Source organism: Bemisia tabaci, chromosome 6 (genome assembly GCF_918797505.1).
Source record: "Bemisia tabaci chromosome 6, PGI_BMITA_v3".
NCBI classification, from domain to species: Eukaryota; Metazoa; Arthropoda; class Insecta; order Hemiptera; family Aleyrodidae; genus Bemisia; species Bemisia tabaci.
Window position 1 is genome coordinate 11001049 of NC_092798.1, and position 16452 is coordinate 11017500.

Consider the following 16452-nt stretch of genomic DNA (forward strand, 5'->3'; position numbering starts at 1 on the left):
CAAACAGTAACGTAACCTCATCAATGAACGCTGATTTGATTAATTTCTAAGGTTAAAAATTGAGGCATCTTCCACATGTTGCGCCGCGTTACGGGGAGTTGGGATTTACGGGGTTATGAGCAGCACCCTCGGAGAACGAATAAAAAGGCACGTTAACTTTTAACGCGCTTTTTATTACCTTCATCGTTTGCTCGGTGTTCACACGAGGCATCCTCATCAGTATCTTGACACTAAATCTGTGAGCTATGGTTAGAGATTCACCGCAACCAAGAGAGAGGAAAAACATTCATTCTTGGAGGTGTCAAATTCACTCATTGTTTAATTTTAGAATTTGGATACTTAGCATCGCATCCATATTAAGCTGATATGAAAAATCCATGGAAACGTTGGAGCAAAAGATCATGCGAACGTATAGACCGTATTCGATAACGGTTCGATGTATCGTTTGGTTCAAAACAATAGAACATAACCTCAAACCAAACTCTGAGGATATTAATTGGAAAAGCTGAAAATGAGAAATTTCCTGACAATTTCACTTTGCATTGGCATTTGGTACTCAAAAGAATAAAAAATCTGTTTCAAAAGATCCGTTCTCTCAGATTTCTGAATTTACTTTTGAGGCTATGTTTATGTTTTGAACCAATCGATATCGATACAATCTCACCCGTTTGATGTATCGAATACGATCTATTATACTAAAGGGAACTATATCGTTTGCTTACTCTGTACACATAGTTCCATTGAGCATGAATACGTCCCCATGCGATGAGGCCATGCAAAACGAGACTTGAAATAAGAACTCTTAATCGGACGCATTCAAATCAAAAAGAACCATTTTGATTTTGACATGAGCCATGTGATTCGTAAGAATGCATGTATAACAGCAGGGCTCCTGCCACAATAGATATCGATGGCCGAAGTACGAAACTCCGTATATCTATTTGTGACGTTGCAGACTTCCTGTCATACACACACATAAGTCGTTTTATAGCATTACCTGGCGCCTCACGACACCTAACTCCCACTGCCCCATATCGAACCACAACCCTCGGACATTGAGCACCTTAACATTTCTGCTTCATGCCGCAATCACACGCTGAATTTGGCAGCTAAATGTGGCAGTCAACAGTCAACAGCTGTTGTAAACAGTCTGCGCTCAACAGCTGAAATTTCACTGATGGACCACTAGACAAGGTTCGAATTTAAGCCTTGTGATACGTGTTTCTTTACCAAAATTTCACGTAAGACACGATGCGCACAACGAAAATTACCGAAATCAACTTCTTACGAAGATATTTAATGATTCTTGATGCGTGAATTCAAACCTCTCGCCTTTAAAACTCAATGCTCTACGTGACTCACATCGCGCGCTAAACGTTATCATGACAGTCTCTGCGATATAAAAATCTGGCAACCTCAATCTTGACGCTTTGGCTCAGCTGTAGCAAATTGCTTAAAGTTTGAACAACTCATGGTGGAAAATGAACATTGCTCGATTGAGAAGCTTGCTGAAACCGTTGCAGTGCACGATTTGACTCACGTAGAGCTTTGAGTTTCTTGTGAGCGGGCAGTTCAAATTCCTCGTAGCCTATATGAAATAAGAACGTTAATATCTCCGTTAGGAGTTGGTTTCAGTAATTTTCGTTGTGCGCGTCGTGCTTCACGTGAAATTTTGGTGAAAAAACATGAATGAGGATGCTGAAATTCGTACCTTGTCTAGTGGTCCATTCGAGTTATTTTCATCCATATGTGTATTAAATCTATTCGAATAGTTCAGACTAATCCGACATTATCCGATGGTCGCTGAGAATCGTTTCGGGCCGATCACTTCCATATTCAATCCACATTCAGCTCCCACATTCAGCGTGTGATTGCGGCATAAATCCCTTTTCTCCAACCTCTCATTGGGCGCCCTCTGCGCGCCTTCTCCCAGACTTTTGTTGTAGACTTCCTGTCATCCTCTTGTTTTGTTCGAATAACCAGTCAACGTAATTTCTTAAACATTTCCTTGATTTTTTTTCTCTGTTAGCAGAATATTCTGTATAAATATCAAGCCATTATGTCGGTTGCTATCCTTCGAAAAAAAAGGAGCGGAAATTTTGAAACTTTGCAATGAGGATACTCGAGCTCGCTGGCCATGTGTATGGTTCCCTTTCGAAATCCCTTAATTTGAATGAAATCAAATTGATGAGAGGGATCTTTGGAGTCAGAATAACACGGAAAAAAAAATTGCTGATTCAACATTCAATTGCTAAAAACAGTGAGTGCAATGTTCCAACGCAGATTTTACAACAAAAAATGCTACTTTAACCACATTGTAAGCTAATTTAACCACGGGGGTGGTTAAAGTAGCATTTTTTGTTGTAAAATCTGCGTTGGAACATTGCACTCACTGTTTTTAGCAATTGAATTGTTGAATCAGCAATTTTTTTTCCGTGAACACGTGCGCCAAAAAATATTTCTACTAGATTCAGTCCTTTTTATTTTCCGGATTTTTTCCCGACCTCGAAGACTGGCAATTTTGGAACCATACGATTTAAGTGTTGGTAACCCCCCCCCCCCCCCCGTCCTTCGTGATTTCTTCCTCCTCCTCCCTCCCGAAATATTCCCAGGTGCATGGAAATCCCTTAATTTGAATAAAATTAAATAGGAGGAGCGGATAATGCTAAGGAGTGAGGAAAACGAGGGAAGAAGCTGACCGCAGAGGATGATAACAAAGTTTTCTGCTCACGTGAGTCACGTGCTGGCGACGCGCGACACAAACATTGCGTGCGAGCACCAGCACGAGCATAATCCAATCTTTATCCGCTGACGGTGTAAAAATTGCCACTCAAAGGTGAAACAACGACTCGACTCATCTCCGCCGTCCAGCGTTGCCGTTTTGTGCGAATTTACGCACTTTTGTCCATACGATATGGATGTATTTCTGTCAAATGGAACCAGAGCAGGGTGGCATGAAACGTAAGAAAGAAATGAAAGATTGAAAATTTTAATGAATTATTTCATACAATTTCACCGTGAATTATTTCATACTTCACTAGAAAAAAAAATACATTGGATCTAGAGTCTAGACTCTTAAAAACATCAACAAGAAAAAATACTCTTGATTCAATCGGATTTTTGCTTAAATCAAGAACGAAGCCTCTTAATTTGAGCGGATTTCCTTTTGATTTAAGCTTAAATCTGATTGAATCAAGACTATTATTTCTTGTCAATGTTTTCAAGAGTCTGGACTCTAGATCCAATGTGTTTTTTTCCAGTGTTTTTAGAGGCTAGAGTATGCAATTACTCTCACTCAAAAACACAAAAATAGAATTCACAATTTTTACATTTTGCGAGACATGAAAGAACCAGTATTTTTCAATATCTTTCATAAGTTTCTGAAATTTGATGAAATACTTCACGTGAACTTTCAAGATTTTATTTTCCATGAAATTTTTGCTACCCTGAACCAGAGATAGGTGAAGAGAGATAGAGAAGGCTAGTGCTCGTTAGCCGAGGGCCGTAAGAATGAATGGGAATTAAAAGGTGCCAGTGACGTCAGTGGCGAAATATTCGGTATCGAGATCGACGTCGGGAGTCTTTAACTCATGAGCCGTGTCCACAACGATCTTGTGTCCTGCCCGTGGCTCATGAGTGCTGCACTCAATTGGCACATAGTTCCGCTTAACAGAATGTAAAATCCCGCTTTTCCAATTCCCCGAAGAAAATCACGCCAACTTTTACATTGTTTCTTATGCAGCTCTCTAGAGCACACCCCATCTTTCCCACTCGTCCACAGTTCCGTTTGGCAGAAATGCGTCCACATGGTGTATGGGGCCGTTCAGAAAAAACGTGCGACGTCCTCATGGTTTGTCTTACATGTAGCACGAACCAATACTTTCCAGATTTTTCGACCCCCCCCCCCCCTTTCTCTTGTAATGCTTTGGCTCTGTAGGTCCTTATCATCTGACGCGTGAAAACAAAATGGCGTAACGCTCTCCTCGACCTGCGGGGCGATTATTGAAATGCTATCGACTCTATGTCGCCGCTTTGTCGTGTCGCGCCATCGACTAAGCATGCTTAGTCGATGGCGCGACACGACAAAGCGGCGACATAGAGTCGATAGTTTTTCAATAATCGCCCCGCAGGTCGAGGGGAGTGGTGCCTCAGCCAGCGTTAAAAATGCGTTACGAGGGGTAAGGGGAGGATACGTAACGTAAAGAGATGAATTTTCTGTTGGATTAATAGACATTCCATCTAATAATTCTCGCACGAGAAGTCTCGTCAGCAGGAAATTTCCCTACGCCGAAAAAAAAAGGTGTTAAAAAAATGTGCGAGAACTCTGGGTTGTTTTCGCTAACATTGGTGTTAAAGACTAAAATCCTAGGATGTAAAGATAACATTCTAGGATGTAAAAGTACAATCCCAGGATGTTAGTTTAACACCAGAGGGTTAATGACAACATCCAAGAGTTGTCGAATATTTTTTTAACATCTGCGATGTTACTACGGCACCTTTTTTTCGGTGTATTTCAAACAGTTATTCTTTTACTTCAAAAAGACGTCCTGGCCCTTTGGATGGCTCAACGAGAATTCTCGTCCGAGCACCATTGAGAGAAAAACTTTTCTCGTTGGCGCTCAACGCTGTATTTATTAAATTTTTTTCTCTGACATAATTGGTCTCTTTTCCTCTTCTAATATACAGATTTTTTTAAAAAAAATTTCAAACCACTCATTTTCTTCATTTTATTATTTTAGTATTGTCTCACTTTATTATCCCTATAAATTAAAGGATTTAGTGAAGAAAAATCTGATGTATATAATTAATTTTTCCTGTCTAGGGTGATAGAGGGGGTTAAGGAGATCGTCACGTATTTTTAAGGGGGTACTAGACTAGGTTTCCGAATGGAAAGGACACAGTAATTTTGTTTCAGAAAAAATCAAATTCCCAAATATTTTGCGCAATCCTCGCCTCAACGATAAAAATCCTCTAATCTGGTAATCCTCCAAATCTGTGGACATATCATGTTTTGACATCGACTCATTCAAACGGCTAGTTTATATCGAAAATCGGGCAACACCGCCAAAGTTCATCGATCAGCGGGCATAAGCACGGAACTGAATTTTAAGATGAGCCCTGTAATCTGTATAAAACCGTGTATCCGGGGGCTCGCGTGAAGATTGAGATATGCACATATGAGCCAAGCGACAAGTTTTCCCGTATGACCGCTCACAATCAGTCCCGCCACCGCGTTGGGCCAGGCCGAAGGCCGCGAAGGATAATTATTGTCTACTATGCTCTGTATGTCTAAGCACGTGAATAAGTTTCTACTCAATTGATTACCGCCAATTCAGTCGCGAGTGCAATTAATTACGCAGACTAGCGCCGGCAATCAGTTAGTGATCCGGGCGATTTGATACAATTTTGACTGATTTTGTGGGGCCGGTGTTTTTCTCGAGTCTCTGCCGGTGAGTAGATTGAACGAAATGATCATGTTTTCCGATTTTATATTTTCGTGGTATTTGTAATGTCCATACTCATTACTTAACTCTCAGCTCCAGAGAATGAACGAATGCTTTCGATGCTTTAGTTTTTGACTACTGTCCGTTAAAAAGATACAAAATGCTATCAATTTCTATTTTTTTTTATCAATTTCGTCAATTTTAACTAATCATATTTCTTCTCTACGTGCCTGATACGATAATGGCTGGACAAGTGGACAGACGTCAAACAGAAAGGAACTAAGCCTCATCAGCTATTGCCAAATTAAATTGGACAATTTAATTTTTTACATGAAAACGGTTGTGCGGATTTTTGCGCAAATTTCAGTGAATTTTTTACATAGTACGATTTAAATATCTTAAAATTTTCAAAGGAATCCGTGCAAACGTTTTCTTGTATTTAATTACCCGGTTAAATTTGGCAATAGCTGATGTGGCTTGGTTTTTTTCTACTGAACGCGGTCCAAATAGGGCTTGTTCCCTAGCCAAAAGAATAAGAAAACTACTTATAACCTCAGCTCGTGGGACCGTATTAAAATTCGCACCTTCAACAGCTCCTTCCCGAAATAAGGGAGGAATAATATAATTTATATTAATATTAAGGAGGATTATAAAATAATATAATCACAATATGATTATTATGAACATATTTTTAGAAATTGTTCCTTCTCCCATTAGATTTCGCTCCCTATCATTTTTTCACCCTGAGAAATCGAATAATTTTTAAAAAATTCGCACTAAAAAGAATTTTTTACAAATTTCAATGACATTTTCAGATAGTTTGTTTTTGGATCTTTCATTTTTAAAAAAATTCGATTTAATCTGATTCTTCATTCAAAGGTAGTCAAAGATTTTATCTTGGACCCCCCGCCATCACTGTCCAGGAGAGGTTCAAACAAAAAATTCACCATATTTGAAAGTCTCGTAAGCTACAGTGTCACCTCTGAAAAAACGGTTCACATCTAATGGAAAGCCAAATCTAATAAAAGATGAAACAACCTTAAGTTCTCCTTAAACCTCCCTTAATTACATGCATTTAAACCATAATTGGACCGCGTTTAGCAGGAGGGAACCAAACCATATCAGCTATTGCCAAATAAATATTGCTATTGAATATTGAAATCGTGCAATTGGATTTTTTATGAGAGAGCGTTTGTGCGGACTCCTTTAAAAATGTTTTGGAATTCGCTTCGTGCTATGCGGAAAATTCCCTGAAATTTGCACAAAAATACGTTTTCATGTAGAATATTAAATTGCCCGATTAAATTTGGTAATAACTGATGTGGTTTGGTTCCTTTCTGCTTAACGCGGTCCAATTATGAGGCCTCCTAAGAGGACCTCCTAAATAAACGAATATAGATACGATCCTAAAGTCGATTTGTATTTTTGTGCTCGCAAGATAGATCAAATTACCAGAGCACGTCCACCGAAAATCCAAGGCGATGGGAGTCGACGTTCCAATCCCTTCGAACGAGAGACTTCAAGAAGACCTACAAAACCTGAAGGAATGGATGTCCAAAGAGCCGCACCTACCGAAAATCGACGATGACGCCTGGCTGATGACGTTTTTATACAACAATAAATTCAGCCTCGAAAAGACCAAGTTCAAGCTGGAGCGCTACTACACCTTCCGCACGAAATTCCCCGAGATCCTGAAAAACCGGGATCCCGACGCCCCTGAAATCTTAAGCAGCTGCGAGAATGACCCCATGGCACTCTCCAGCGAGAAAACAGAGGACAACTCCCGCATACTGTATATTAGGTAAGAAAATTGAAAATAGACTGATTTAGTGACTGCGTTATTCGATGCACGGAAAAAAGAGCACGGGGTTGTTGCGTGATATGAGCATTTCCAATTAATTGCGGTAGTACCCCAACAAACCAGGTTACTCATCCAACTGTTGCAGAACTACCGCGAATTGAGTTGCGGCACTATACCACAATTGGATTGCATTTTGTAAAAAGGAACTAAGAGCATTGCAATGTGCAACTTCTTTTGTCTTGGAAAAAAACTTGATCATCTATAAACAGTTTCTATTTGCCACTCTGAAAATTGAAAAATTTAAGACACAAAATACCATGTATGTTTTTATTTTTGCATGATTCCGTACTTTCATCCCAAAGGATAATTACAATCCTGGCGCGAATGCCGCAAAGGGGGGAGGGGGGGTATGTGATGATTTTAAAAGAGGATTCCATTTTATTCTTCTCCCAGATATGGATGAAATGCATCCAACATAAGTCGGGGTATATGGCAACAAAATAAAAATTAAAAATATAATTACGCATTATAAGTATGATTGAAGATGATAAAGTGCGCAGAAAAACTCTAACAAATTGAAAAAAAGTGCTTAATCTTTAATCCTTCCTCTTTCCTCAGTTCATCGATACGGTCATTGACCGTTCCGCTGTAAAAAAAAAAGGCTATTTGTTTTAAAAAAATAAAAAAAAACTTTATCGGCGTTATTGTGAGCTGTGAAACCCTACCATTTCAAGACAAGACTTGCTGATGCCGCAAAATTCTGCCACCGTCCCGCCGTACTGGCGCCACGCACCGATAGCGCACGCATCCCCCCTCCCCTCTTTCCTTATTTTCATCAAAATGCCTTTACAAAAGCTTTAAATTTATTCCAGCGATTTTACCAGGCTTTCTCAGTTTTTTTCTAAAGAAATGGGGGGGATCCCGGCCAATCTTACATAATTCAAAAGGGGAGGTCAGAGATTTCTTACGGGTGTCTTACAGGGGAAGAAGGGGGGGGGGGGTCAAAAAGTTGGCAAAAATGTCTTACGTAATACTTGAACGACCACTTTGCTGTAATTTACGGAAAAATCTAGAAAAAGACAAAACAAAAACAATTAATTGAAACATTTATGATGTGATTTTGATGGGCTTTATCAAGATGTTAAACTGATTATCATGACAGTTTGATAATATTGCATCTCATTTCGTCCTCCATACTTACCCTGTTTTATGGTAGGTGGTCACTGTATCACTTCACTCCAGATCACCGCTATATCAACGTTCCTTCATTTCGTCGGGTATACAATCTGGTCTCCAGAGAGTTAAAATAGTCGCTCGAAGTCAAAGCAAACTCTCATTCACATACCCCAAAACAAATTTTCGGGGAATGAGGGAACTTACACGTCTGAAGATTAAGGGGGAAGTCTCACAGGTTTCGATTCACGGGTTTGTCAATCAACTCACGGGTTTTATCGATCGATTCTCGGACCTATCGATCGGCTCTCGTATATGTTGATCGACTCACGGAATTGTCGATCGATCCACAGATTTGTCGATGGATTTCACGGGTTTGTCGATCGACTCTATATCGGTTTATATTTGTCGGAGGCCGTCAGCAATTAGCAAAGCGGTATACGTCCTTACTCGTCAAATTGCAATGATTCACATCAAAATGATAAAGGTTTCATGGACACAGAACTTCAAAAGCACGAACTCGGCTGTGGAGCGCCTTCAAACCCCGTTGATGCTCTCCGCTTTGCCAGGCAGTTAGTTTAGTTGCGTAACCGAACCAAACCCAACTCAGGCTACCGATTTCACTACAAGCACTTACGAGTGCGCTAGCTGGTTCCAAGCATTTATGAAAATGAGAATGTTTGTTGGAAATTTAAGCACATCATTAGAATTTTCTATTTTGTTTCTTTACTTTTGAATTTTCACATTTTCATTCAACACAAATGGATTGCAATTTGCGGACGATTGCTAACTGCCTGCGACATATTTTCCGATCGATTCGTACCAATCAAGTCGACACTATTTTTTTTAAAACAATTTATCGATCGATTCACGTTTTTATTTGTCGATCGATTCATGTCGATCGAATTGACACCCTCCTCCAATTTTTTTTTTTTTTTTTTAATTTTTCAGAATATAATACAACCATCTTTTACAAAGTTTTAATTATTTTCTTTTTACAAATATAATAACATATAAAGTGACTAACGTCTAATTTTCAAAAAATAAAAAATAAATAAATAAATTGAGAAGTTATAGTTGAATTAAATTTGTCTTTCATGCGTTTTCCATATCAACAAAAGTGATTCCAGTAATTAGGTTAGCAAAGACCTATTTGTTTTAAATGGACTGAGTTAAGCAGAAAGGAACCAACCCACATTTTGGAAAAAATTGAGTTATGAGTGGTTTTGAACTCAACCGCTGCTCTACTATCTATCACCAAAAATTCAAAGTTTTTGTTGGAGCAAATTTTATAGAAATTGAACTTGAAGTTTATCTTTTACATTGAGTCTTATGCAGGAGCCAAACTTTAAACCTCTTTTTCTCGGTTCGATCCCGATGTAGCCTGGTTCCTTTCTGTTTAACTCCGTCCAAATATGACCTCCAGAATATGGGATTAATTTGTTATCAGGTACGGGGCCGACGCGAGCAAGCTGGACGGGACGCAGTACGCGAAGCGGATCTTCATGCTCCTGGACTCGATGCTCCTGAACGAGGAGGACCGATTGGCCAGTCTGATCTCCATCACGGATTTCCGGCAGTTCGGACTCTCGCACATCATCAAGGTGACGATGGTCCTGGGCAAGATCGCCGAGGTCTTCACCGACGCCTACTCGGAGCGGCTCAGAGCCGTCCACCTCCTCAACGTCCCGAGCTTGGCCGAGAAGTTCATCGAGACCATCAAGACCTTCTTCCCGAAGAAGATCTCCGATAGGTTTTACGTTCACTCCTGCCCGGAGAAGACGCTCTTCGCCATGGTGGATAAAAGCGTCGTCAGCCGGGATTTCGGCGGCGATGGACCCAGTTTGACTGAACTCCAAGGTAAAGTAAAAACGAGGGACTCGCTGCCATGCTAAGGAAGAACGCCGTATGAGCCTTCAGGCGTTGCTAAATTTCCTCTGGAAAATCACTAATTTTCAGGACTTTTTTAAATATTTCTCTGCCAATTTCTTAAACAAATTTATTTGAAGTTTGATTTTAAGTGTCTGAAAATCTCAAGGAAAAATGGACGTATTTCTGTCAAAGGAACTAAGCGCCATAGGGGAAGGAAGGTAGAGGGGGGCTTGGATTGGCGGCGAAACCGGGCGTCGGGCTCATTCCGTCCTATACTTGCAATGATATTCCATGGCGCTTAGTTCCGTTTGATGGAACGCGCTATTTGGCATTATAAATTCCTCAAAAGGAACTCAAATTGGCGCCTAGTTCCGTTTGACAGAAATACGTCCAAATTTTCACAATTTTCCTCCAAAATAATCATTTTATCTAAGGAAATTCGGCAACTCTCAAATGTTTATACGGCGTTCTTCCTTAGCACAGCAGCTCGGAGGACGAGGCGCAGTTTTTGAAAAAATTGAAGTATTCATTAACTCAACTAAAACTAGTTTGAAACTATATTCTGTGAAAAATTTATAACTAAAATCCACCTTCACAGCATCAAAAAGTCGGTTTAAACTTTATTTCTGCCGTAAGGGTCCGTGCAATTTTGAAACTTTTAACATCTATTTCTTGAAATACCAAACGCTGCACTTATGCCCGTGTCCTCGACTGGGCTGATTATTGAAATTGATAGACTAAGCTATAGACAAAGAAGGCATAGGGAATATGGAGCGATCCTATTGGTCATAGGTGGCTCTTATAGACTGCCGAAGTCCCTGTAGACTCCTGGCTAGATCGATTCCACTTGATCTCCATAACAAGAGCTTGTAGGAAATCTCAATGAAACACACACAATGTGCGCTGAATGTACTCTGTCTGTCTACTGTATATTCATGATAAATGTAATCATTCAAGTCTAGAAAAAACTTAGCACAATCTAATTTGTATACTAATCGACCGACTTATCAAATTGAATTGAATCGAGTAGGATCGTTGTATAAAGTAACATCACAATAATGCAAAAATCACACATCCCACATAAGCACTGATGAATTGCATAGAACAAGTTAACTATTTGCAGCCCACAGATGTGAAGCACACGGTTGAGCAAATATCCCTAACAAAAGTAATCTGCACCTGCACACATTGGTAAAAAAGTTTTTAGAAGTTTAAGCATCTGAACGTAACCAACACGACACTTTAAAGCACCGATTTTCCTGTAACACCAGGTCTCCGTCCCGAAAACATTGTGATTTGAAGATATCACGAATTTTTTTCTCAGTGCAGTGATTTGGACCGACATGCGCCCACTTAACTTTGCGACGTGTAGACATTTCATTGACAAGAGGCTTTTGGTATTTGGAGGGTAGCCAAGTGCTAAAAATAATGTAAAATTTTCTTCAAAAAAACTTACATTGAATTAACAAACTTTGACCGAAGCTTTCCGAAGCAAGCGCTTCATCGTCAGGGTCACAAAATAGATACCTATCACAAAGGTCATAATGTCAACAAAAGGCTGTCAAAACCTTACTATGAGGAAAAACAAATTTTTGAAGGAAAGATTTGGTAGCATCATCACACTGTGGGAAATGGGTAAAATGTGGTCAGCTGAATGGATTTCCATTTGCATTCCATTGCTGCAGTAATCACACGAAAGAATGTCAACGTTTAACTTACGTGTGTTTGATTGTTGGTTGTTTGGTGCATGCGCACGCCTCACTCTTTCTTGTAGCACTTAGAATTACCGAGTAGACCAGAATCACATGGTTGCCACATCGGCATCCAACTTGCTCGTACGTACCACCGATAGTTTTTAACCAATCAATCATTTGCCACCCTCATCTGTCCAAAATGACGTTTGGTCGCCGATGTACACACGGGAAAAAAAGAGGTAGGGGTTATGTCCCAACTGTTGGATGATATGGATATTTCCAATTAATTGTGGTATTACCCCAATTAATTGTGATACTAGCCCAATAAATTGGGTTACTAACCTAAATGTTGCGGTACTACCCCAACTTGAGTTGCGATACTACCAAAATTAATTGGAAATGTCCATATGTCATCTAACAAATTGGGGTAGTGCCACAATTTTAGGGGATAACCCCTGACACTTTTTTATCCTTGAACGACTTTTACATTTACCGGAATCATCAACTTATGATGTCAGTGACTGAATAATTAGCTAAGGCAGTACCCAGTGCCACTAGGTACTGGGCCAGTGAATGGCTTCAAATTTCTTTTTTTTTCAAACAATTTTTTTAAACTGGTTTAAAGTAGCTTATACACATTGTATTCGGTTTTGGTTTGGGAGACCCTGCACGAGCTCCACCGTTAAACATAAATCTAAAACGAATAGGAAAGCTTTGCGCAGTATAACGATATCATTAAGTGGCGTGGCGTGCTTTGCGATTTATCGATTGATCTGCTAGACCCTTGGAAAAGGATCGACAGATTGGGTATTCTCAATGGACACCTTAATAATCGATTCATTACCCCAGTTTCTAATGGGGAAATATCGATAATCGATCGTTCACGCCTCGCCACTGATATAATTGAAATATTCATGAATTCACAGCCCTTGTTTTTTTCCAGATTCCTCGATGAAAGAGATACGAAAGCAAAAGAAATGGTTCGAGCTGCAAGATGAAGTTTGCACAAACGAGGCACTTCGACGGATGGATGATAAAAAATTGGAAGAAATGAAGGGTTCCTTCAGAAAGTTAGAGGTCGATTAAGAAAGCCATGGAAGACTATTGGTTACTTTAACAATCTTTCACTATAGCCAATCAATAGGCACATTTCAACTTATTTTCCAAAAATCTCTTCTACAAACTCTAATAAGTCAAAACCAAAGTATCGGAACTCAGTTCACGTTCATATTGACTTATCAAATGATATATTCCGCGATTGGATGATAAAGTCTACAGTTTATAGTTTTCTAAGGAGATTTTTAGGGAACAGCTAGCTAAAATTTGTCTCTAGACGTTCCATTCTTCCGTTCTTTATTTAGAAGTTAAAAAAATAGGAATTGGACTGCTTTTTGCAATTAGGAATCACAATTTTCGGCTTGTTTCAGAATCAGCTTATGTGCTTTTAGCTCCCCTTTACAGATAGGTGTTTTCATCCGTGAGTCTAAAATTTTAGTTCCTTCTTGCAAAACGCAGTCTAATTTTGGCTGATTTGTTTGTATCTCAATGTTTGGTCACGCCCAGTACAGATTATCTGAAAATAGAGGTGTGTGGATATGAGGAGATATAGTAGTTTTTTACGAGTTTTTAAATTTTACCTTGATTTTTATGTAGAATGTTCATTTCTCCGAATATCCGAGCAGATCGTACAATTTATTCCCAACTGCGCGTTTTCCAACGCCCAACTTTAAAGAACACTTTTGTTTACTTTTGAAGACTTAATCCAGCACCAAAGAAAACAGGCTTATGATTTAAGTATAATTTTAGTAAAACCACCAATTATTTTAAATTTTTCAATCCGGATAATTTTTTTTGGACCGCTCTGTCCCCTCCGATTTGAGAGAGTCGAGTCCCCCTCTTGATCTTAAAAGAGAGGAAAAAATAAAAAAACCGTTTTGCTTTAGGATTATTTATCATTATTTTTAAGGATACGTTTCTATCTTTTAAGTTAGTAATATAATGCTTCGTCAACACTATTTCGCGGGGGAAATAAGCCCAAAAAGTTCAAACATTTCAGTTAGAGTCAAAAATTTTGAGCTCCAATGACTGCATGTACAAGACTGAGGGGGAGAGTGCTCAGCTAGGCAGTTTACAATGGAATGTGAACACTCTGCCCCCTAAGTCTTGTCCTGGTACTCATTAGAGCTCAAAATATTTGACTCTAATTGCATTTTTTTAGCTTTTTGGCCTTGTTTTTCCCGCAAACTAATATTGACTTAGCACACCTTGTTCGGGCTACGTTTTTTTAGAGTTTTTTTTTATCTATTTTATGGATTTTGAATTTGTATTTATTGTTAATTAAATTTAAAATGGATGCTTTTTTAGAGTCCCGTCACATCATAGCTTGTCATTTGAATCCTGAATATTTCCCGCCTAAATTGCTGATCTGTCAACCACGCATCAAATCGTAAATGATCCTCAGCGATCCGATGGTGCATCCGCATAATCCACCTTCAATTCGCAGCGAATAATTGATAATCGATTGCACTATGTCGCCAAATCCCCATAGAAACTAATTTCTGCAAATATTACTGCCGTGCTAAGGAAGAACGCCTTATGAACATTCGAGAGTTGCCAAAGTTCCTCGGATAAACATGAATTTTTCGGGAAGGTTGTAGATATTATTCCTTGAAATTTTCAAATATTTTAGGTCGTATCGTGAAAAAAAAAAATTCTAATAAATGTAAAGAAAAATATTCACAAATTTCCCGGTAAAGTCGATTTGTACACGGAAAAAATTGCATGTTGATTTAGCATTCATAGTGTTGAAAAAATTTGCGAAAAGTATCAAATGATGATCTTACATTTAAAAAATGCTAACTCGACATTGAATTTGTTCATTTAACAGTGGACGTCGTTATCATAGCATTTTCTTTATTGTAAAATCAGCATTTATACCTTGTCGCAAATTTTTCCACACCGGAAAAAAACACATTGGATCTAGAGTCCAAACTCTTGAAAACATTGACAAGAAAAAGGACTCTTGATTCAATCAGATTTAAGCTTAAATCAAAAGGAAATCCGCTCAAATTTAGAGGCTTGGTTCTTGATTTAAGCAAAAATCTGATTGAATCAAGAGTATTTTTTCTTGTCGATGTTCTTAAGAGTCTGGACCCTAGATACAATGTGTTTTTTTCCAGTGATTATACATGGTAAAGCAACATTAAATTTTTTTCTGTGTACTGAAGGAAATTTGGCAACGTCTGAGGGCTCATACGACGTTCTTCCTTAGCACGGCAGAATAGCACGCATCGTTTTTTACCACAATCGGTCGACTGCCACAACATAACAAGCGGGAAAAGGGCGCAATAGAGGCATGATTGGTTACCTACCCAATTGCATCATGGTAATGAGCCGCGCTCAATTCGCACCGTTATTAAATCTATTAGAGGAGACTCACCGTGGGTAACACCGGTGGGAAATAAACAAGGAAGTCTCTTTATCAGTCCTCAAGATGTCAGCCAGCATGATACTGATCAGGTAGAATGTGATTTTTACCAGGTTTCATCTGTTTGAGTGACGGTGTCAAGTTATGGACTTTTATCTATTGTCGATTATTCGTGGATATTGATAGGTAAGTGATCAATTCGCATTAATTGCTAAAAATCAGTTTTGTTATTGGAGAATTAAGAGTGTTTTGATGAAACTGCACTAAGGGAAATGCAACTGGGAATGCCGCCAGACTTTGTTCCAAGACTTTCCTATTTTGCGGCAGCAGTGCTGTCATGCCAACTTCTATTTCGCAATTCCCATTACTTGACGATGGATAGGTTGAAGGTATTTGACATTCTGTGAATTTCATGTTAAAGAAAATACTACTGAGCTAGCCAAGCGTATGAGGATATCCTCCGTTTCTAAACTGAACAATTATTAGAGGAAAAATGACCAAATGACATAATTTGCAAATTACACGTGTTTAAACGGAAAATGCTGTATGGTAATGTCACAAATCGGCAGATATTCTCACTTTTACCTTTACTTTCCTGCAGTTTCCTATAAGAGGAAAAAAATCATGAAAAATACTACAACATAGCTCCTTTAGCACTCTCAGGTGCAGCAAAAAATTTACGCGTACAAATTCTTCATTTGTTAATGTTATATTTATAATGCGATCGAGTTCCCATTGACCTCTCACTAACTACTATTTATTAAACTGCGAACTTTCATTTTATAGGAGGCATATGTTGAAATTTACTAGATTGCACTCAATCGGAGCGTTTAATGTCTTAGTGATTTTCTAAGGTTATAAGAATCTTTGTCCAATGTTTTTGTGTCCAATATTTTTTTTTGGTCCATTTTACATTTATGTCCAGTAGTTAGTTTGGTCCAAAAGAAAATTTGTCTTACCTCTTTTAGTCCTCTTTATTACTTTGACCCATACTTATGTGTATGCAATGATCCTATTTTATTTTTAATTTATTTTATTTTA

General features: G+C 38.8%; 1 protein-coding gene across 1 annotated transcript in view; it reads left to right on the top strand.

The window, feature by feature from the left end:
- The first annotated feature begins 5225 nt into the window (after nucleotides 1-5225).
- Nucleotides 5226-16452, top strand: part of LOC109038707 (uncharacterized) — a 29449-nt gene continuing 18222 nt past the window's right edge. Inside the window, exons 1-3 of the mRNA XM_072301506.1 lie at nucleotides 5226-5450; nucleotides 6883-7245; nucleotides 9869-10283. Coding sequence (XP_072157607.1) covers nucleotides 6926-7245; nucleotides 9869-10283 — 735 coding nt within the window. The 5' untranslated portion in view covers nucleotides 5226-5450; nucleotides 6883-6925. The remainder of the gene's footprint in view (nucleotides 5451-6882; nucleotides 7246-9868; nucleotides 10284-16452) is intronic.